This window comes from Apodemus sylvaticus, chromosome 20, assembly GCF_947179515.1.
Source record: "Apodemus sylvaticus chromosome 20, mApoSyl1.1, whole genome shotgun sequence".
NCBI lineage: Eukaryota > Metazoa > Chordata > Mammalia > Rodentia > Muridae > Apodemus > Apodemus sylvaticus.
In genome coordinates, this window is record NC_067491.1 from 884,704 (window position 1) to 905,298 (window position 20,595).

At 55.8% G+C, this 20,595-nt stretch overlaps 2 protein-coding genes across 4 annotated transcripts; both read left to right on the forward strand.

Moving 5' to 3' along the window:
* The first annotated feature begins 484 nt into the window (after positions 1-484).
* Positions 485-8,585, forward strand: Slc39a3 (solute carrier family 39 member 3). Of its 3 annotated transcripts, none has more exons than XM_052165519.1 (4): positions 485-595; positions 2,125-2,215; positions 3,107-3,428; positions 5,528-8,585. In XM_052165519.1, the coding sequence occupies exons 3-4, from the start codon at positions 3,219-3,221 to the stop codon at positions 6,269-6,271; spliced, it is 954 nt and encodes a 317-aa protein (XP_052021479.1). In that variant the 5' UTR covers positions 485-595; positions 2,125-2,215; positions 3,107-3,218; the 3' UTR covers positions 6,272-8,585. The 3 variants fall into 3 exon arrangements, with proteins under 3 accessions (XP_052021479.1, XP_052021477.1, XP_052021478.1); XM_052165517.1 differs by having other exon boundaries at positions 2,129-2,215; XM_052165518.1 differs by having other exon boundaries at positions 486-595; positions 2,129-2,215; positions 3,210-3,428.
* Positions 8,586-14,684: 6,099 nt separating this feature from the next.
* On the forward strand, positions 14,685-15,281 carry Diras1 (DIRAS family GTPase 1). Its single transcript, XM_052165990.1, has one exon. The coding sequence runs from the start codon at positions 14,685-14,687 to the stop codon at positions 15,279-15,281; it is 597 nt and encodes a 198-aa protein (XP_052021950.1).
* Positions 15,282-20,595: the final 5,314 nt, after the last annotated feature.

Below are 20,595 nucleotides of genomic sequence, written 5' to 3' on the forward strand. Positions count from 1 at the left end.
CTCAGGTGCCACGTCACTGAAGAAGACAGCCCCTGGGCTGCAGGTGTGGGTAGAATGATTACATTGTTATTAACTGTTGTGATTCAGGAGCACAGTAGACCTCTTGAGCTTGAATTTATTCTGGCTATCAACAGATATTTGGTGGACACCTGTAATTTCTTCTTAAGCCACGAGGAAGAGCTTCAAGAATGTTCCATTTGTAGGAAATCGCTTGCTGCCAAGCCTCCGTTCACGCTCATTCAGTACCACGCGACCCTGGACAGCTCCGGGAGGTAGGCCCTCCTTCCGGAACCATGTTACTAAGTACCTGTTTCCTATCGGAACCATTTGGTAACTGCACTCAAGTTTAGAAAGGAGGAAACTGTTTTCCGGAACCAGTAGGCATTGCAGAATGATTGGCAGCAGCTGTGACCAATGGACTCTAGGTTCTTTCGAGTGGCACTGACAAGGTCCAATAGACGCTTACGTGGGCGGGGCGTGAGCTGCAGCTCGCAGCCTCGGGGGGGTCCGGAGGCTGGTCCGCTGCGGTGGGGTCCGGACCGCGGGGCAGTTGGCCGCAGGTGGCACTGGCTGGAGGCCTGAGGGACTGTCAGAGGTACAAGAGGGGTCTGGGCGTGGCCTGGGCGTGGCGAGCCCGGGGCGGGGCGGAGCCGAGGGCGGCTGACAGTGCCTGCCTGTTCACAGACTCCTTGCTCCAGAATGAGGCTGCGTGGAGCACACAGTAGGCGCTCAATAAATGCTTAAGGCAAGATCGAGCTTGTCAACCCCCCAGCCTTGCCTCGACTGGCCCTATTTTGAGAGCACTCGAGGTATCTCCACTTCTAGCATCAGTTGAGCGCCTATTGTATGCACTTTGCCTTGTATCCACAGCAGCGGAGGAAAGGACTTTAAGGGAGTTACTTTTGTTTTTAATTTTTTGAAAATTGTATAAATTATGTCCTTCATTATATTCCTTTATAATATTTTAATTTTAAAGTTTAACCTAATTTTAACCTTACTTATTTCATCCTAATTCATTTTCTTTCATATTTTATTTTCATTTTTAAAATTTATTTTTAAAATTTATTATCTGTGTCTGTGTTTGTGCACATGTGTGCAGTGCCCAAAGGGGCCAGGAGAGGGGACTAGATCCCTTTGGGCTAGAATGGAACCCAGATCAGCCGTAAAAACCGGCCAGTGCTCTCAACTGCTGAGCTGTCTCTGCTGCTACTATTTTATTTTATTTTATTATTTATTCATATTTCTCTTCAAGTCAGGGTTTCTCTTTGTAAACCTGTCTGTCCTGGAACTATGTGGACTAGGCTGACACCAACCACAGAGATCTGCCTGCCTGTGCCACCCAAGTGCTGGGATTAAAATCTGCGTATTTATTGGGGAGGGTGGTGTGTGTAGGAAGTCAGAGGACAACTTATGGGAATCCATTTTCTCCCTTCCTTGGGTCCTTATCGGCACCGGCACCTTTACCTTACGAGTTTTGTTTCATTCTTTTGTTCCATTTTTCATTGAATTTTATTTTTAATTTTTGTTGTATTACTTTATTCTGAGGTAGGATGTTCCTCACCGTCCAGGCTGGTCTCAAACATGTAGCCATTGTCCTGCCTCATCCTCCCGTGTACTAAGATGATAGGCACATCCCTTCAGGCTGTGTGCGTACACAGGTGGAGAGCCCAGACTTTAATGTCAGTGGCTTCCTTGATCACTCCCATAATTTAAAATCTTACATATGTGTGCGCTTTGATTGTTTTCACGGCTGTGCACCACCTATGTGCCTGGTCTCTGCAGAGGCCAGAAGGAGGCATTGGATCCCCAGGAGCTGGATTTACGGGTGGTTGTGGCCCACCATGCGGGTGCTGGGAACCAAGTCCAGTTCCTCTGAAAAGGCATCCAGTGCTTTAAGCCTGGAGAGCCTAGAGCGGTTGACTGGGTCATGTGACCATGTCCCCCGGTCCCCTCTCTCTACCTCTAAAATTCCAGGACAAGCCAGATATGTACAGTTCCCTTTGGTGCAGTAGAAGGGACAGGGCTGGGCAGGGACTGGACGGTGCTGACTGCAGAGGGTGAGCCGGGGTGTGGGCAGCAGCGAGAGGGAGGCAGCTTCTCTCCTAATGACCCATGCTCTGTGAGGCAGGAGAACACGTAAGAACAACCCTGCATTTGGCCACCACATCCTCTGAGCCAGCTGTCACCTTGCACCTGCCCTGCGCTGAGCCTCAAGGTGGGTACCAGGGATGCAGGGGGGCACAGGTCAGGTGCCCTTCCCAGTGACAGAACATAAAGATACACGTTGGAGGATCCAGGGACGCGGGGTGGGGTGGGGATGCTCCAGGCAGAAGACGGAGTGTGTAAAAACCCTGGGGCACAATCTTAGCAAGCAGAGTTGAGCTGGCACCGGTTATGTAAGGCCTGTCCTTGGGGTAACAGATTGAGAGTCTCTGTCAGGGCAGCCACACCCCTGGGAGTGTTGTGGTACCGACGGGAGCGTTCCGTGCTTGCGCTTAGCTTGGAAGCTGTCAGCTCAGGAGGTTACCAAGCGCCTGGCAGCAGGGAGCCAGCTTCTAGACAGTATTCAGTTTCCTGTGCCCTGCATGAATGTGTGTCTGTGTACACATGTGTGAGAATATGCATGTGTGAATGTGCATGTGTGTACATGTATGTGAATGTGTGTATGAATGCATGTACACATGTGTGCCAGTGTACGTGTGTGAATGTGCATGTGTGTGCATGTCTGTCTGTGTGAATGTGTGTACACATGTGTGTCAATGTGCATGTGTGTGAGTGTGCATGTGTGTGAATGTGTGTGTGTGCTGATAGCCAGAGGCCAACATCCAGTGTCTTCCTCAGCTGCCCTCCACCTCAGTTCTGGAGTCAGGGTCTCATGACCTGGAGCTCACGGGCTCTTTGCAGCTGGCTGCCAGCAGGCCCCAGGCAGCCTCCTGTCTGAGGTCCTCACACCACAGCACCAGCTGTCCTGCCTGCGCCACCTCCCCACCCTGTGTCCTCACCTTCAGTTACACAAACCTGTATGTCCATGTCTGTGAGTCCTAGAGCAGAGTAGCGGGCCCAGCGTGGTGACCACACAGTTAACATGTCTGCCCTGTCCTCACAGCTGCTGAGCAGAGCCATGTGTGTCTGACCCTGCGACTGGGGCCAGTAGCCCCCCCAGGCTTTGGTGTGTGACTCCATTTGTTCTCTGGCCCTGTGTGACCCAGGCAGCCACCATGACGAAGCTTCTGGTGGCCAAGGTCCTCTGCATGGTAGGCGTGTTCTTCTTCATGCTGCTGGGCTCTCTGCTGCCTGTGAAGGTCACCGAGGCTGACTTCGAGAAGGCGCACCGTGCGAAGAAGGTCCTGTCCCTCTGTAACACCTTTGGGGGCGGCGTCTTCCTGGCTACGTGCTTCAATGCACTGCTGCCTGCAGTGAGGGACAAGGTGAGGCCCTGGTGGGGAGCTGGGGGGTTGTGGGGCTCAGGTGTATGTGCATGTATGTGCGTGTGTGCGCATGTGTGTGCACGTGTGTGCACGTGTGTGCATGTACATGTGCGTGTGCGTGTGCGTGTGCGTGTGCGTGTGTGTGTGTGTGTGTGTGTGTGTGTGTGTGAAGGCCAGAGGTTGGTGTCTTCTGTAGTCCTGGTCGCCTCATTTTCTGGGACAGGGTCTTATTGAACGTGAAATTTACTCCAGCAGAGGAGGCCAGTAAGCCCCAAGGATCCCTCTGCGTCTGCCCTCTGCCCTGGCCTGTGCTTAAAGGCACGTGCTGCCATACCCAGTTTTCCAGGTGGGTTCTGGGATTACAGTTCAGGTCTTCATGCTCATGTGGCAAAGCATACCAGCACCTTCCAAGGTCCAATGGATTTCAACACAGATGCTGGAGGAAGACAGGGCGGAGAAAGCAAATTGTTGTGTGGCCTTACGTCAGCTGCTCCCCTGACCTGCACTGGGGCTATCCTACAGGTGAGCCCAGCGGGTGGTGAATTTCAGACAGAGCAGTCGCCCACTCCAGAGTCCACGGGCCACGTGCAATCGCTTCTGTCGGTTCCTCTCTGTCAGCTCTTGCTGCATGACAGATTGTGGCAGATCACACCTTGATACCTCGTGGCTGTGTCTCCTCATGCGTCCTGTGGGCCAAGCAGGAGTCTGAGCAGAGCTTCCCAGGGTCCTCAGGGACCCAGGAGACAGACGCCAGGACACATTCTGGTCACTCGTCAGCCCTGGGGCCCGTTTCTCACTGGCTGTGGTTGGAGAGACCCCAGCCTGTCACCATCAGTATGGCTACATGGGTCGTAGGCAGGGTGGAAGGCGGAGGAGCCTTCTTCAGGTGATGACCGTACCTGAGCCTGTACGGTTAGTGAGGGCTGCCAGCTCTGCATATGTGAAGGGAATCCTCTCAGACCCGGATGGGCCTGGCCTCCCAGCAGCTGCCCTGGCCTTTAGGGACTTGGGACCTCAGTCCTGAGTCGGGAAAAGCCTCTCGAGGCTGCAGTGAGCGCGGGAAGCCCTGGGGTTGGGGCTCAGTGAGCAAGGGTCCCTGCGGGTGGGGCCTCAGTGAGACCCCAGCCTGTCACCACAGGCTAGAGTGGCTGCTGACTGTGCCTGTGGGGAGTCCGGGCTGACCGGGTCTTGCTTGGTAGCTAGCTGCGGCAGCCTCACGCTGGACTCTGGCCGGACCCAGGGCCCTTGCTCTCTGCTCCACCCTCACGTGTACATGTGACAGCCCACCCATGTAGGGCTGCGCTCCAGGCGCCCTCGCAGCAAGCACAACCCACAGTGCTATCTCACATGGCTGGAACCATCTTTGGGGACAGTCCAGGCAAGGCGAGCCAGTAACCTTGTCTGGTGTTTCTCAGCACTGTCTCCCTTCTCGTATAAGTAGTTATATACTTATATGTGTGGATGTGCGTGCCCATGTGAAGATCAGAGGCTTTCTGGAGTTGGTGTCTGACTTACATGGTGTGGGTCCCAAGGGGTCTGAACTCAGGTTGTCAGACGTGGTGGCAAGTGCCTCCTTGACCACTGTCTCCCTGGCCTCTCCTCTTTTTTTTTTTTTTTTCCCTGTTAAAAACGTGTTTTGTAACCAGGCGGTGGTGGCACACACCTTTAATCCTAGTACTTGGGAGGCAGAGGCAGGCGGATTTCAGAGTTCGAGGCCAGCCTGGTCTAGAGTGAGTTCCAGGACAGCCAGGGCTACACAGAGAAACCCTGCCCCCCCCCCCAAAAAAAAAAACAAAAACAAAAACAAAAATCGTGTTTTGTGCAGTTCTGGGAATGGAACCGGTACAAGGCAGAGCCTGCCTCTCAGACACACTCGGGCCCACTCTGCTCTAACAACTAAAAAGTTGTCCTGTGGAGACAGGGTCTCTGTGTGGCCCTGGCCTGCTTCTGGCGCTGGGATTAGAACCCTGCATCTTTATGCTCTGGTCAGTGCTTTGTCTCATTGCTTGAGGTGGGGTCTCCTTGGGGCCCAGGTAGCCCTGGAGCCCCTGCCCAGGAGGGGAGGGAGGCCTGCGGCTGACCTGGCCTTATGTCCACAGCTGCAGAAGGTGCTGAGCCTGGGCCACATCAGCACTGACTACCCGCTGGCGGAGACGCTCATGATGGTGGGTTTCTTCCTCACCGTGTTCGTGGAGCAGCTGCTGCTGACCTTCCGCCGGGAGCGGCCTCCCTTTATAGACCTGGAAACCTTCAACGCTGGCTCAGACGCGGGCAGTGACTCGGAGTATGAGAGCCCGTTCGTGGGTGTGGGCGGCCGCAGTCACGGCCTGTACCCCGAGCCCACGGCACACACCCACGGCGCGGGGCTGCGGCTGCGGGAGCTGGGCCGCCCTGGGCCACTACGGCTGCTCAGCCTGGTCTTCGCGCTGTCGGCGCACTCGGTGTTCGAGGGTCTGGCGCTGGGACTGCAGGAGGAGGGGGAGCGTGTGGTCAGCTTATTCGTTGGCGTGGCGGTCCACGAGACGCTGGTGGCCGTGGCCCTGGGCATCAGCATGGCCCGCAGCGCAGTTCCCATGAGGGACGCGGCCAAGTTGGCTGTGACCGTGAGCGCCATGATCCCAGTGGGCATTGGGCTGGGCCTGGGCATCGAGAGTGCTCGCAGCGTGGCCAGCAGCGTGGCATCGGCGCTGCTGCAGGGCCTGGCCGGTGGCACCTTCCTGTTCGTCACCTTCCTGGAGATCCTGGCCAAGGAGCTGGAGGAGCGGAGCGAGCAGTTGCTGAAGGTGCTGTTCCTGGTGCTGGGCTACGCCGTCCTCGCCGGCATGGTCTTTCTCAAGTGGTGAGCCTGACTCCCCGAAGGATACAGAGCGTACCCTCGGCAGCCACGCTCGTGGGCTGGTTCACACACAGGGCCTTCCCCGGCTGGCCGCTGTTCTCGCCCTCCGCCAGACCCTGGCCCTACAGACACTACTTTTAAAACCGTCTTAAAGTTCTTTACCAAAGACTGTGTGGCCACGTCGCCTCATATCCCGTCACCCCTCCCGTTTTTGTTGTCATTTCTGAGCTGTCAAGAATGGAGCCCCAGGGACCCTGCCATATTCTCCGTAGAGCCAAGGCCCTGCCCACCACTGTCACCCTGAGTTTTTCTGGGTGCTCCTGTGTGACAGGTGACAGTTTATGAAAGGAACAGTACATGTGGGTCACATGAGTCAAGGGACAACCCAGACCGTTTGCCGGCCCTCGGGAACAACCTCTCTTGTTCTCTTGCTGTCGCAGTCATTAGAGTTGAGGGGCCTCCCCTGCAGAGGGCACAGCAGTGAGACTCCAGGGCCAACTCCCAGGATGCAGGCAGGAGCAGGAGAAGCTCCACACCTGGCAATGTTGGTGCATGTCACCGTGGTAATGCCAGCATCTTGGGACAGCCTGAGTGAGGACTCTCCTCTGGGGACATAAGCCTGCCACAGCTCACCACCTTCCCTAACCTGGCGTCTGTTTAGCAGACTTCATCTCAACACTGCCTCAGTTAGCCGGATGCCAGACTCCTCCCTGTCTGTAGTGCCCTGTCACCATGGCCGGGTGACCAAAATGGCTCGTCTAGTATGCCCCTACCTAGCTACACGCAGATGATACGAGGCACAAAGAGACTGGGGCTTGGGCACTGTCCTCAGAGCCCAGTGCCTGGCTACCTCAGTCCTATGATAAGCACGGTTCACGTGCTGCGTGCAGACATCGGAGCACATGTAAGAACCCAGGGCTCCCAGAGAGGCTCCGTCTGCTTGGTCCTGGCTGTTTCTGGGGTTCTTTCCTGAGGAGCTACTGCTGAGCCCCGTGACGTCGAACCCCATCCATGCAGGTGTGGGGGCATGCCCTTGGTGCCACCTAGGCCTGCTTAATTATGGGGGACATCCAAACACTTCTCCAGCTTCCCTGAGCCTCAGGTGGGCCCCATGGGGCCACCATGCCCCTGCAGGTACAGGCTCAGGTGACAGAGACTAGGCCAGGGTAGGAAGAGCCAGGTCCCTAGTTTGGCCATCCCAACAGGGAGTCTGCACCTCCCCCATGGGTGCATGAGACAGCATTCTCTCCTTCCCAGCACCAGCTGCTCTGCCCCGGGGACAGCGGCTTGCAGACCTGGACCCTCCCCATTTGACCTCCCGAGTCTCTGAGAGTCATCCCCAGTGCCAGCTCACTGGCATCTGGGGCCTCTGTGTCTCTAACTGAAAGTCCCAGGTCAGCTGACCGCCCCTGCCCCAGCCCCAGGAGACCCTGGGCCATGCTAGGACCTGTGCAGCCATCATGAACGGACATGGAAGAGGAGGCCCAGGATGGTGCAGGGCCCAGGCCGCCCACACATACTGCCTCCTGTGGGGGACACAGCAGGAACACAGCTAGACAGGAGGAGAGAGAGGGCGGGGCGGGCGGCCCAGCTTCACCGCTGATCCGTGTGTGTAATAACAGCATGTCAGCTTCTCCTATGGCTTGTTTGTATTCCTGTAACAGAAGTTATTAGTGCAGGCGGGATCGGGCACAGCTAGCTCCTGGCATCCTGCCCTCGTTACATTGCAGGGGCCTGACCGATTGTTGCCCTGCATCCCACCTGGCCAAGGAAGCTTTTCAGCTTGGCATCTCCTGCAGGGCTAGGGTGTTTCCTGAGGGGCGTCCCTGGCTCCACATGCATCTTCCCACACTGTCCTTTCCAGAGTCCACCTGCTCCAAGTCAGGAGCTCCACGGCTGACCTCCCGTAAGCCACCCCACAATGATGAGAGAAATGACATCAGAACACCACAGCGTCATTGGCGAGTGCTCCCACAGGAGAAAGGAAAATCCAGGGACACTGTGGGTGAGGGGCTCAGTGGGCATAGGTGCTTGCCACCAAGCGTGGCAGAGCTGAGTGCGGTTCCAGGGACCCACGTGCTGACGACACTGACTCCTGCGCTGCTCTGATCATCACAGGTGCTCAGTGCACACATGCACACGCTGTGTGCTCACCCCACACCCCCGATGTTGTAAGAACAACAGTTTTTAAGCTAGGCAAGGTTACCCACTCCTTTAATCCATGCACTCCAGAGGCAGGTGGATTTCTGTGAGTTCCAGGCCAGCCGAGGTTACAAGTGATCCCTTTTGCATAATAAATAAAGAAGTGAAGATTTAAACTATTTATTTTGTTTTTTGTGAATGGACATTTTGCACCACATGGGTCCTAGTTCTCAAGACCAGAAGGCAGTGCCACGTTTCGGTCACGGTCGAGCCCAGGCTGCTGAGCGCTCGCTGTGTGGTCACATGCTGTCTCAAACTAGCAACAAAATACTGGGCTCCAGAGTGCCAGCCCGTGGGTTTGTTTGTTTTTTGGTGTGGCTGGTGTGTGTGTGGTGTGGTGTGGTGTGGTGTGGTGTGTGTGTGTGTGTGTGTATACATGGGCATGTGACATGCACACTGTTCCTGTGAAAGCCAGAAGAGGGCATCAGATCCCCTGGAACTGGTGCTACAGATACCTTGTGAGCCACCATGTTGGGACCTGGAATTGAACCCTGCCCTCTGCAAGAACAGTCAGTGCTGTAACTGCTGAGCCACCCCCAAGCCTCACCTTGGTTTTTAAGACACAGTGTCAGTCTCACGGAGTGGAAGATTTATCTAGACCACTGGGTCAGCACACCGCAGGAATCCTCCTGTCTTAGCCCCTCCCCATGCTGCCACAGCAGGATTGAGCCACCCCACAGCTCTGGGTGTGGTTCTGAGCATCCCATCCGTGCTCTGTGTCCTGTGTTTGCAAGCACTGACCCGCCCTCCCCAAGGCCTTTCCTCACCCACCTCTGCCACCGCCGGGGACGAGGCATGGCTTTCAAAAGAGGCAACAGGTGTGTGGGACGTGGCGAACAGACTAGAGCTTCAGAATGCAGTGCAGGCTGATGGTGTCAGGCTCCTGAGTCCCAGTTCCCGCGGATCTGCCCTACACAGCTCAGCAAGGCAGGGCCAAGAACAGTGTCCCCCATACAGAGGCGCTACTGCACGCGGGAGACTGAACTAAGGTTGTCTTCAGTGGCTCCCCATGCCCAGAGCCTGGCCTGACATCTATAAATAGCATCAGCATGTGGACAGGCTCCTTCCAGTGAGTCAGCCTGGGCTGCTGCCTGAAGGGAGGCCAAGGAGCCAGTCAGAGCTGTGCTGTGAGCTCCCCTAGTCTCCCAGGGGACCCAGGCACACATCGCTGACAGAGGAAGCCTGCCTGCTAGCCCCAGGCCCCCACCCCGATTCTTAGCACCCAAGAAATAAGGCCACTCTATGGGTTTATTTCCAGCTACTCTAAGTGGAGTGAAGGGGTAGCCTGGGGCGATAGGATCTTCCAGAACAGAGCTCTGGCTTCCCACTAGACTGTCTCCACCTTAAGGCAGGGTAGGAGGACTAAGCCACCTTCTGAGGGACTCCCACAGGGCCAGGATAAGAAGGAGGTAAATTCTTTAGGTGACAGCTTGAGTCAGCCTAGGATGAAACGGGCACGAATAGCAAAGGGAGAGATAGGCCAGCTATGGAGACCCTTGACTCCGAGCCAGGATACTGTGCTGTAACGCAAGAAGGGGCCATGTTAGAATTGAGCAGGGAAGGAGTGGGCGAGCCTGGGAGACCAGGAGAGGGAGGAGGAGGCCTTTAGCAGGCCTACGTGGACCAGAGTGGTACATGACTTTAATCCCAGCACTAAGAGGCAGAGGCAGGAAGATCTCTGTGAGCTCCCAGGCCAGCCTGGTCTACAGAGCAAGACCCTACCACAAACAAACAAAAACACTTTAAACTTAGTATTCAGAGAGCTGGCTCAGTAGTTACAGCTGTTCCAGGTTCGATTCCCAGCACCTGCATGGTGGCTCACAGCTGTTTGTAACTCGATGTCCTCTCTTCTGATGTCTGAGGGCATCAGGCATGCAGGCAAAGCATTCATACACAGAAAATACAAATAAAGAAATCTAAAACTTAAAACAAAATTTAAGTGACGTTTTTAAAATCTGTTTCTCTGTGTGTGGGAATAAGGACAGTTTGTTGGAACTGGCTCTCTCCCTCCACCAGGTGGGTCTCAGGGATCACACCCAGGATGTCAGGCTTGGCAGGAAGCACCCTTACCTTCTGAGCGCTCTCACCAGCCCAAATCTTTGCCTTCTTTTCCAGAGCCGAGGACCAAACCCCGGACTTTGCCCTTGCTAGCGTTCTACCACTGAGCTAAATCCCCAACCCCTGGCCCAAATCTTTCATGATACAAAGTAAACCTTTGTTCTGTTTCCCTTGCAGTGTGTGGGCTGAGCCAGGTCCTCAGCAGGCTGGGCAAGGGCGCTGCCTTAGACCACACACCAGAAGAACAATGGATTTTATCTTTTCTCTCTTCTCTTCTTTTTGTTGGTTTGTTTGACGTAAGGTCTCATATTTTCCAGAAAATATGTAGCGGAAGCTGACCTCGAACTCCTGGTCCTCCTGCCTCTGCCTCCAATGTTGGGATGACAGGCCAACACCATCAGGCTGGGCCTCTGTAGTGCTCAGGGGATCCCATAGCCACCAAGGGAGCGCAGGCCCTCCAAGGTGCAACTCCAGTAATGGGATTCTTTATGTTATTTTGTCTTTTATTCCTCTCTTCCTCCCTTTCTTCCTGAACCCTTCCTTCCTTCTCCCACAGGGGTCTCTACTCTATCCCAGAATGGCTTTAGACTCACAGCCATTCCCCTGCCTCTGGCTCCCCGGTGTGGCTGACATCTTAATCTATGAAGGTTTGTGTGCTCAGCTCACACCCTCTTCCATCGCCTCCTTCTGCCGCCTTGCCTCCCCCCTCCCCCGCTGCTTTGACCTGGATCACACTGCCCCCCATTCCCAGTTCTCCCTCTTTACAGTTGGGACGACCCCTGACTATCAGTCATGGAGTCTCCAGGACCTCACATGATTGGCCCTGTCACCCACCCGCGTTCTCTAAGGTGCAGGTAGCCACGTGGTGCGCGTGGGTGCGGGTGTCCTGATGCCCAGAGCTCTGCATGCCCCCGGTTGCTGATGGACACCCAGGGCGAGCTTGGCGGTGACCTGGGGCTGCAGCTGCCCGGGCCCGGGTCCTGGCGGGCGGGGCGGGCGGGGCGGGAGGGGCGGAGCGCAGCTGGGGCGGGGACATCGGGACTGCGGCGGCGCGGACAGCAGCTCAGCGGCGGGGACCACAGCGGCCCAGGTAGGCGGCGGGGCAGCCGCGGCCACAGAGGGTGAGGAGGGGTCCCCAAACCACCATGATCCCTTTGTTCCGGCCCCACCCTCCCGGGCCACCGCGCCAGGCTTTTCTTGTCCCCGGGAGTCCAGCGGTCACCATGGACAGCTCCCAGTCGCCCCACCCCTGCCTGGCCACGCAGAGCATTGCTGGGGACCTTCTGGGCCCTGGTCCCCTCATACATGTCTCTGCGAACTGACCGCTGAAGCCCCGGTCCCTCACTGCCACCCGCAGAGCCCTGCACCCTCTTAACCAAGCCCCTCTCTCAGGACTCCTTCCCTCCTCTGAGACCCTTCCTGACTCCCAGGGAGCCCCATTGCCTTGAGTCCCTAAAACTGCATGTTCTCCATCATACCCCCAGTCTGCAGCCCCTAAATCAGCCACCCCCCATTAGTCAGTGCCCCCCCACCCCCGGCCTCCAGACTCTCTCCCACCAAGGCCATCCTGGCTTTTTGCACCTGAGGTGGCTTCAGGGTCCTGGGGCCATGCCCTGTACTCCTCTGTGGACTGAGAGGCTTTGGCCAGGCCGGTTCTGGCCTGGGGTGATTCAGACAGGGTGGCCGGATACCTCAGAGCCCCCTGGGCACAGCAGCTGAGCAGGGCCCAGCTTTAAGTCCCTCTGAGTCATGCCACCTCTTAGATCGCATGACCTTGAGCAGACCTCATCCCAGTGCAAGTTCAGGGCCCTCTCCCTGATCCCCAAAGGAGGGAGACCTGGATTGCATAGGACCCTCTCAGTCAGGGGGCGCAAGCTTCAGTATCCATCTAGTAGGTATTCCTACTGGGCACTGCAGCCCCGGTGCCCACCACCAAGAAGGAGTTGCGCTGAGGGGCACATGCCCCATCCCCATTTGCCAACTTAGATCCCCTCGGGGCAGTGGGGTGGTGTCACCATGCATCCCTCCCATTACCCACCACGAGAGAGAGGTTGAGACCACTGGGCTGGGGAGTAGACGCATGCCAGTACCCCCCCAGCTCTCCCCCGGGACAAGAAGTACCCTGTAGAGAGTCCGGAGACACTTCAAGTAAGTGAACAGCTTGAGAGCTCTGGGTGTCACCAGCATTGGCTCCAGCTGTCGCATTTTTTCCTTTTATTTAGGCACATTCAGTAATTCTGAATATGCCTTCAGACGCCATGGGGGGCATGTTCGACCTTACCCCGGGACCCCGGCCTGCCATAATTTTGGAGGCTCCTTGGAGGCCTGAGGCACTTACCCCTAACCCAGGCAAGGCTGGTGGCTGCCATCCCATAGAGGAGAAAACTGAACCCCAAGGACACAGTCACCCCTTCAGTGCCATCGTCCTAAGTCTGACTCTAGGGCAGTCCCAGATCCATCTCCATATGTGGCACCATGCTGAGGAAAATAACCTAAAGGGATATAAAAGGACTCTGTCTGAGGGACAGCAGTTGGGGACAGGCCTCCCCACTGCTGTGTGTGTGTCCCCTCCACACACATCTTCTCCTGCCTCTCCTACTTCAGGAGTTCTCATGCCGTGTGACCCTCTGAGATCCATGAACCTCTCTGAGCAAAGTCAGGAGAGAAACCTAAGCAATCCCTGCCAGGAGCTCTGTTGAGCACACGGTGGCCTGAGTGGGAAACCAGGGCCCGGGCACAGGGAATGGGGAGCCCCGACTTAGCTCTGAGTCCCCTTGTCCCAGGGACTGCCTCTGGGGACTCTGCTCAGGACTTACACATGCGGTTGCTGGGTGTCGTCGATGTCGGAGTCATTTAGAAGGCTGTTTTATGTGTCAGGGTCCCAGGGTCAGGATGGGCGCTGAGGGCTGAGGCCCTGTGCCATGCGTAGGCGTGCTTGTTGTGATGGTGGTTTTCAGGTCGGATATCTGATTACTGTCTTGTTTTTCTCTTTTCTTTTTTTGTTTGTTGGTTGGCTTGTTTTTGTTTTTTGGAGACATGTTCTTGATGTTCAGCCTAGGCTGGCCTCAAACTCACAGAGATTCTCCTGCCTCTTCCTCTGCATCAAAGGTGTGGGCCAGCCGGGTGGTGGTGGTGCACGCCTTTAATCCCAGCACTTGGGAGGCAGAGGCAGGCGGATTTCTGAGTTGAGGCCAGCCTGGTCTACAGAGCGAGTTCCAGGACAGCCAGGGCTACACAGAGAAACTCTGTCTTGAAAAACAAAACAAAACAAAAAGGTGTGGGCTACTTCAATGACCCTAAGTTGTTTTTCAGACAGAGTCTCACTCTGTAACCCAGAGTAGCCCATAATTCCCCACCCCCATGCCTCAGTCTCCCCAGTCCTGGGTCTCGGCTGTGTACCACCATCTGATTTCTCACAATGGGACTCTGGGCTATTCTTCCCTTCTGGTTATGTGCCTCTGGGCAATCTCTGTGTGTGGGCAATACATGTGTGCAGTGCCTTCGGAGGCCATCAGGGGGCGACAGATCCCTGGTGGTTGTGAGCCGCCATGCGGGTTCTGGGAACCGAATCAGGTCCTTTGTGAGAGCAGCCCGTGCTGTAGCCCAAGAGCCGACTCCAATACCCACCTTGTATTTTTGTTTTTTGTTAGTTTGGGTTTTGTTTGGTTTTGTTTTTGAGACGGGGGTCTCTCACACATAAGGACGGGGCAGGAAGATGGCGAAGCTCAGGGAGCGAGTGAGTGAGGCGCTGACACTGCAGAGCTGGAGGCCGGGTGGAAGTCAGGCCTGAGGTGGGACCCTGAGTGCTGACCTGGGCATCTTTGCACCCGGGCCGCCTCTTCAGCTCAGCCCGCCTGCCCCACCCGCATCTGCCTCTGCCCCGCCCCCCGGAGCTGGGGGAGGGGAGCCCGTACTTTTGTCAGAGAGAAAGACGCTGAGATCGGCAGGGAGCCCCCTGCACGGCGTAGCCGTGGTCAGCGGAGCCGCTGCAAGGGCCTCTTGGGTGGGATGGAGGAAGGACCAGCACCACGGTGACCCGGCCACTGGTCAGGGAGCTATCCCGGGCTCATATGGCTTACATGTTTCACTGTCCCTTCTCCAACAGGGTTGGTCTGGGGTTCTAGTAGCCGGCCCTGTCCGCCCAGCCGGCTTCGGAGAAGATGCCAGAACAGAGCAATGACTACCGCGTGGTCGTGTTCGGCGCTGGAGGCGTGGGCAAGAGCTCGCTGGTGCTCCGCTTTGTGAAGGGGACGTTTCGCGACACCTACATCCCCACCATAGAGGACACGTACCGGCAGGTGATCAGCTGTGACAAGAGCGTGTGCACGCTGCAGATCACGGACACCACCGGCAGCCACCAGTTCCCGGCCATGCAGCGGCTGTCCATCTCCAAGGGCCACGCCTTCATCCTGGTGTTCTCGGTGACCAGCAAGCAGTCGCTGGATGAGCTGAGCCCCATCTACAAGTTGATCGTGCAGATCAAGGGCAGCGTGGAGGACATTCCCATCATGCTGGTAGGGAACAAGTGTGACGAGACGCAGCGGGAGGTGCACACCCGCGAGGCGCAGGCCGTGGCCCAGGAGTGGAAGTGCGCCTTCATGGAGACCTCGGCAAAGATGAACTACAACGTGAAGGAGTTGTTCCAGGAGCTGCTGACGCTCGAGACGCGCCGCAGCGTCAGCCTCAGCGTGGACGGCAAACGCTCCAGCAAGCAGAAGAGGGCCGACCGCATCAAGGGCAAGTGCGCGCTCATGTGAGCCCGCCAGAGCCAGCTTGAGTCTCCCGGGCTCCTCCTCCCCTCCCTCCTCCCTTCCCTCCTCTTTCCTCTTAGTATGCCTCTCCTCCCTCCCTCCTCCTCTCTCCTCTGCTCTTTCCTCCTTCTTTGCTCCTTCTCCCCCTCCTCCCATCCTTTGCCTCGCCCCTCCCCCTCCTCCCTCCATTTCTCTTCCCTCTTCCCATCCCCACCAGCCTCCATCCCCGCCCTTTCACAACTCCATAGCTTCATCCTTTGCAGACTTCTCTATATCTCTCTGCCCACCCCCATTCTATCTGTACCCCCACAAACACACACTGGAGGTTCGATCCCTACGGATCTGAAAACAGGGACCTGGCTAAGGAGCTGCTTGTCCCAGTCAGGACCAGAGAGGCTCCCTTGCCTCTCCATCTCTGTCGCTTTCCCAGGGTGTTCCCAGCCATGCCCACGGTCCCTGTCCCTCACATTCAATCACTGTGACTTCCGGGGAGTGCCCATTAACCTCATCTTCCTTCACTAATATCTTATTTCTTTCACCCGATCCTGTCCTTTCCCGTGACCTCTGACCTGTGACCTTCCCTGGGGCCAGAACACCCCTGTCCTCTCCTGTCTGCACACTAGGGTGGATGGGCCCGAGGGCTGGGCCTCAGGCACCAGGCAATAAACACAGGGCCTGCAGCCATGCCCTTCCCACCCTGAGCGCCACCTCTGGAAGGGCAGACAACCCACAGCACAAGCCCAGGACTCCTTCAGGGGAGGTGCACGGGGACCCTGAGCCTGGAGTGTGGAGCGGCCGCCCGGGCACTGCCCACCTGGACACCAGCCTTCTGCTGAGACAGAGACCTTGGTACAGTGGTGCCTCGACAGCCACCCTGACTGGGGGTTTGGGGTGCTGAGGATGGGGTGCCCAGCTGAGGGTCTATCAGCAAAGCCCCGGTGTGGGGTGATGGGACCAGTGGCTGCTGCCCCAGGGCTTCGACAGAACCTGAGCCCCTCTGCTGGTCACATGTACTCCAGAGACTGTCCCCCATGTCTGCCCTGAGTTACAGAGCCCCTGCGGTATCTGCGAGATTGTCCAGGAGACTCGAGTGGCTCCTGGACCTGTGTCCCACCCATATGAGGGTGACTTAGAATTCTGTGTTTATGTGCCTGTGTGTGGATGGGTGTGTGTCTGTCTTGGGCGGGTGTTCTTGCACCACTTTGTGAGACCACAGTGTAAGTGGCTGGGGGGGGGGCACCTAGACATTGTGGTGTGTCTGTGTGGCTCTGTGTTTTCAGGGGTGGGTGACACAGGCCTCTCTGATGAGCACAGGGTCCTGTTCCAGGCTGTGGTGAGCTGGCTCCTGGCTCAGAAGTGAAAAATCTGCAGTACAGAGGCCTCTGTGAGAACATCACCCACAGAGGGAGGCTACAGACCAGGCTGCGGCCTGGGTGAGCTGGAACCTCGTGTGTGTGTGTGTGTGTGTGTGTGTGTGTGTGTGTGTGTGTATGTGTGTGTGTGTGTGAGAGAGAGAAAGAGAGAGAGAGAGAGTGTGTGTGTGTGTGAGTGAGAGAGAGTGTGTGTGTGTGTGAGAGAGAGTGTGTGTGTGTGTGTGTGTGTGTGTGAGAGAGAGAGAGAGAGGAGGGAGAGGGAGAGATTGTGTGTGTGTGAGAGAGAGAGAAACAGACAGAGACAGATAGAAATAAAGGAGATAAAGAGAGACAAAGACATGGATACAAAGAGACAGAGAGAGGCAGAAAGAAGGCTGAAGCCAGATGACCAAGTGGGCCAGACCTCACTGTGCTCCCTTCTGTGTGCCAGGCACAGGAAGATCCACAGCCTGAGGCCTGAGTCTGAGCATAGCTGAGCCCTGACCTCCAGCCAGCCCAGGGCCCCCACAGCTGCCACCTGCTCCCAAGCCCCGGGAGTGGCTCCTGGCTGGACAGGAGGTCACAGCCCTTTCTCAGGGACACACCCTGATAGCACAATCTCTGGGCCAGCCCAGGCTTCTCCTGGCCGGCCTTGCCCATCCTGGGGAGAACCGGGCTGGGTGACAGGGGAGGCCAGAGCCCGTCCTGGCTGCTGGCCAACTGCCCAGACGTCTCTGGTGCTGGGGACCCCGCCAGGCCTCGCTTGCTGTGACCCACCCCTTCCCCCCGCATGTGGGAGCCCTGTCCCGTGTGGGGTCTGTGTACCGTTCTCTCGTAGAGCTTGTCTTCCTGCAATAAACACGTGGATCCTGCCTCCCCTGGGCTGCATGTGGCTTCTGTGGGCCTGTGAGCCGCCTGCTGCAGGCGAGGGCTGGGAATGGCATGGGGGAGATGGGGTGGGGTGCGTGGGTGTCACAGACAAGCCTGCTGGGCCATGAAAGCAGTGTCCAGGCCTCAACTGGGCCTTGCCAGCCCCCCTGGATCCTGGCCCAGGGCCCCACATTTCACTCAACCTCCCTCCTTGTCTCCTGCCCAGTCCTTCCCCTCTCCAGGCTCTCCTCTGCCATTTAAAAGACAGATTGGGTGAGCTCATTCATTCATTCACTCACTAATTCATTCACCCATTCACTCTGTGTGATAGGCACCACTGTATATGTGACTCTGACCTGGATTCCAGGCACAGCCACAGCACGCACAGGGCCACCTCTGCCTTTAATCCCAGTGCAGAAGGCTACACAGGGGGACACACTGCCGGGAATCCAACTGGAACCAGGGCTGGAGAGGTGGCCCAGTGGTTAAAAACATTTGCAGCTCTTGCAGCAAACCAAAGTTCAATTCCTAGCACCCCCAGACAAGTCAGGGTTCCTGTGGCCCCAGCCAGGGGAACCAAGAACAAAGCATCACTGTCTTTTTTAGCCTAGGATAGGAAACATGAGACCCAGGCTGAGGGAGACTCTGACTGGGACAACTGTGCTGTGCACTGGCCTCTGCCAGTGCCTACACCCAGACACACACATCATAAACAAACAACAACAACAACAAAATAAAAATATAAACCTTGCAGAACCAGAGAAATAAAGAACAAAAGGAAAGCAAAAACAAAGGAAAAATACATACATGCATACATACATACATGCATACATACATACATACCAAGGTTTGGAGGTGTGGTCATGGGTGGAGCCCCGCCTCAGTCATATAAGGCCATGGACTCCATGCACAGAACTGGAAAAGAAAGGCTGTGTTTATCATTAATAAATGCACACACACACACACACACACACACACACACACACACACACACACACGCGCGCGCGCATGCATGTGTGGAGGTGGAGCAGGCCAGTGCTCCTGGCTACACAATGAATCTGAGAGCAGCCTGGGGTATGTGTGTGAGACCCTGTCTCAAAAAACCAATAGCTTGTGTTAGTTTAAGACAGTACCACTCTGGGGCTGGAGAGATGGCTCAGCGGTTAAGAGCACTGTCTGTTCTTCCAGAGGTCCTGAGTTCAATTCCCAGCAACCACATGGTGGCTCACAACCATCCGTAATGAGATCCGATGCCCTCTTCTGGTGTCTGTGTTCTCCCTGCTGTCGTGTGGGTCTGGGGCTCAGACTCAAGCTCTCAAGCTTAAGTCACAGCACCTCTGGATATCGAGCTGTGGTGCTGACCCAGCTCCATCTGTTTGTTTGCTTGTTTGTTTGCTTTTTAAAGGTGCATAATGGCTTTTAAGACAACAAGAGTCATAGGAACAGGCTGGTTTGGTGGCAGCCACACTTTTAATCCCAGTACTTGGAGGTGAATAGATGTGTGCATCTCTGTGAGTTGGTGATCAGCCTTGTCTACACAGTGAGTCTCTGTTTCAAACAAAAAAACGGGGCTGGAGAGACGACACAGCAGTAGAGAGCACTGGCTGCTCTTCCAGAAAACTGGGGTTTCATTCCTAGCACCCAGTCCCAAAGGATCCGATGCCCTGTTCTGGTCTCCGCAGACCACACACACACACACACACACAACCACATGCACGCACGCACAACATCCATACACATAAAATAAATAAGAATAGTTTTGGAAAAATAAAGCAAAATAATGTAAATAAGGAAATGGAATAGTCTAGGGCAGCATGGCAAGTTGACAAGTTCGAGACCAAGGGGAAGGGGGTGTGTCCATGGCGGGCAGCTCCAGCGCTCCCCCTGGTGGCCGCTGGGCGCAGTGCGGCCTTCTGAATCTACTTAGACTCATTCGCATTCGTAATTTTTGTGGATCTTGTATTGAATTACTTTTGGGAAATGTGTGTGTGTGTCTGTGTGAGCGTGTGTGTGTCTGTGTGAGCGTGTGTGTGACAGACAGGCTCCTTCAGGAATGACACGAGCCCAGGGAGCCACGCCAGCAAACTGCCCCTCACAGAATGTCGGTCCACACCAGAATCCTTAGTCACCCACCAAAGGGCCGCGCTGGTTTTTCCCTGGGACGATGGCCACCTGCAGGGAAGCTCCACATGTCTCTGAGGTCACCAAGAGAACCTGTGTGGAATGCAGACCCATGGACCTCCCACCACGACTCCCTGGTGCCACTGCACCCATTGGAGGTTCGAAGTTATCTTCTACTTACACAGTGAGTTCAAGGCCAGCCTGGGCAGTTTACCGTGACCCCGTCTGAAAATAAAAAACAAAAATAGATGGCTGAAGGTATTGCACAAGCCCAGTACTGCAAAAGCCAAAACACCCAAGTAACAGAGAATAGAAAAAAACTGGAGATCAGAATACAGAAATGATAAAAAACAAGCAAGTAAGAAATTAATAGTTCCTCTCTATTCTGGGTCCCTGCTCTGGATTCAAACTCATTCCTTGAAAATCACAAGGGAGCTTCCTGTCCCTGGCTCCCATGGGGTTTCCTGACTGGCCCCTGCTGTTTTGTTAGATCTGGGCTGAGATGGTGAGTTTGGTCGTGGTTTCTTATTGCTAAGATGATGCACAGCTGAGGATGAGTATTATCACAATATGGGATATAAATGTATGCAAACGTCATAATGAAACCCATTATGCTGTACAATGAATACACATCAAAAACTCAAAATAAACTCAAAACCCAAACAAGACAAGGCCCGACATAATACAGGCCTAACATTAAGCAGCTTCTCCTCAGAGAGGCCCCTTTCTCTGCACCATTGCCAATCTTTAGAAGCATAACCCCGCCCTCCAGCTACTGAATGGCCCGTGGAGGTGCCATTCCTGGGTTTGTCCCGCCCACTCGTGCCCGAACCCCCGCCCTACTCCCTCAAGGCTAAGCCTACCAGACTGTCGGTCCAAGGCTCCTCCTCTGGACCAACCTCCGCCATCCTGGCTTATGATTGGTCCGAATGCTACAGAGGCTCCGCCCCCTCGCAGGAGACCCCGCCCCATGGAAG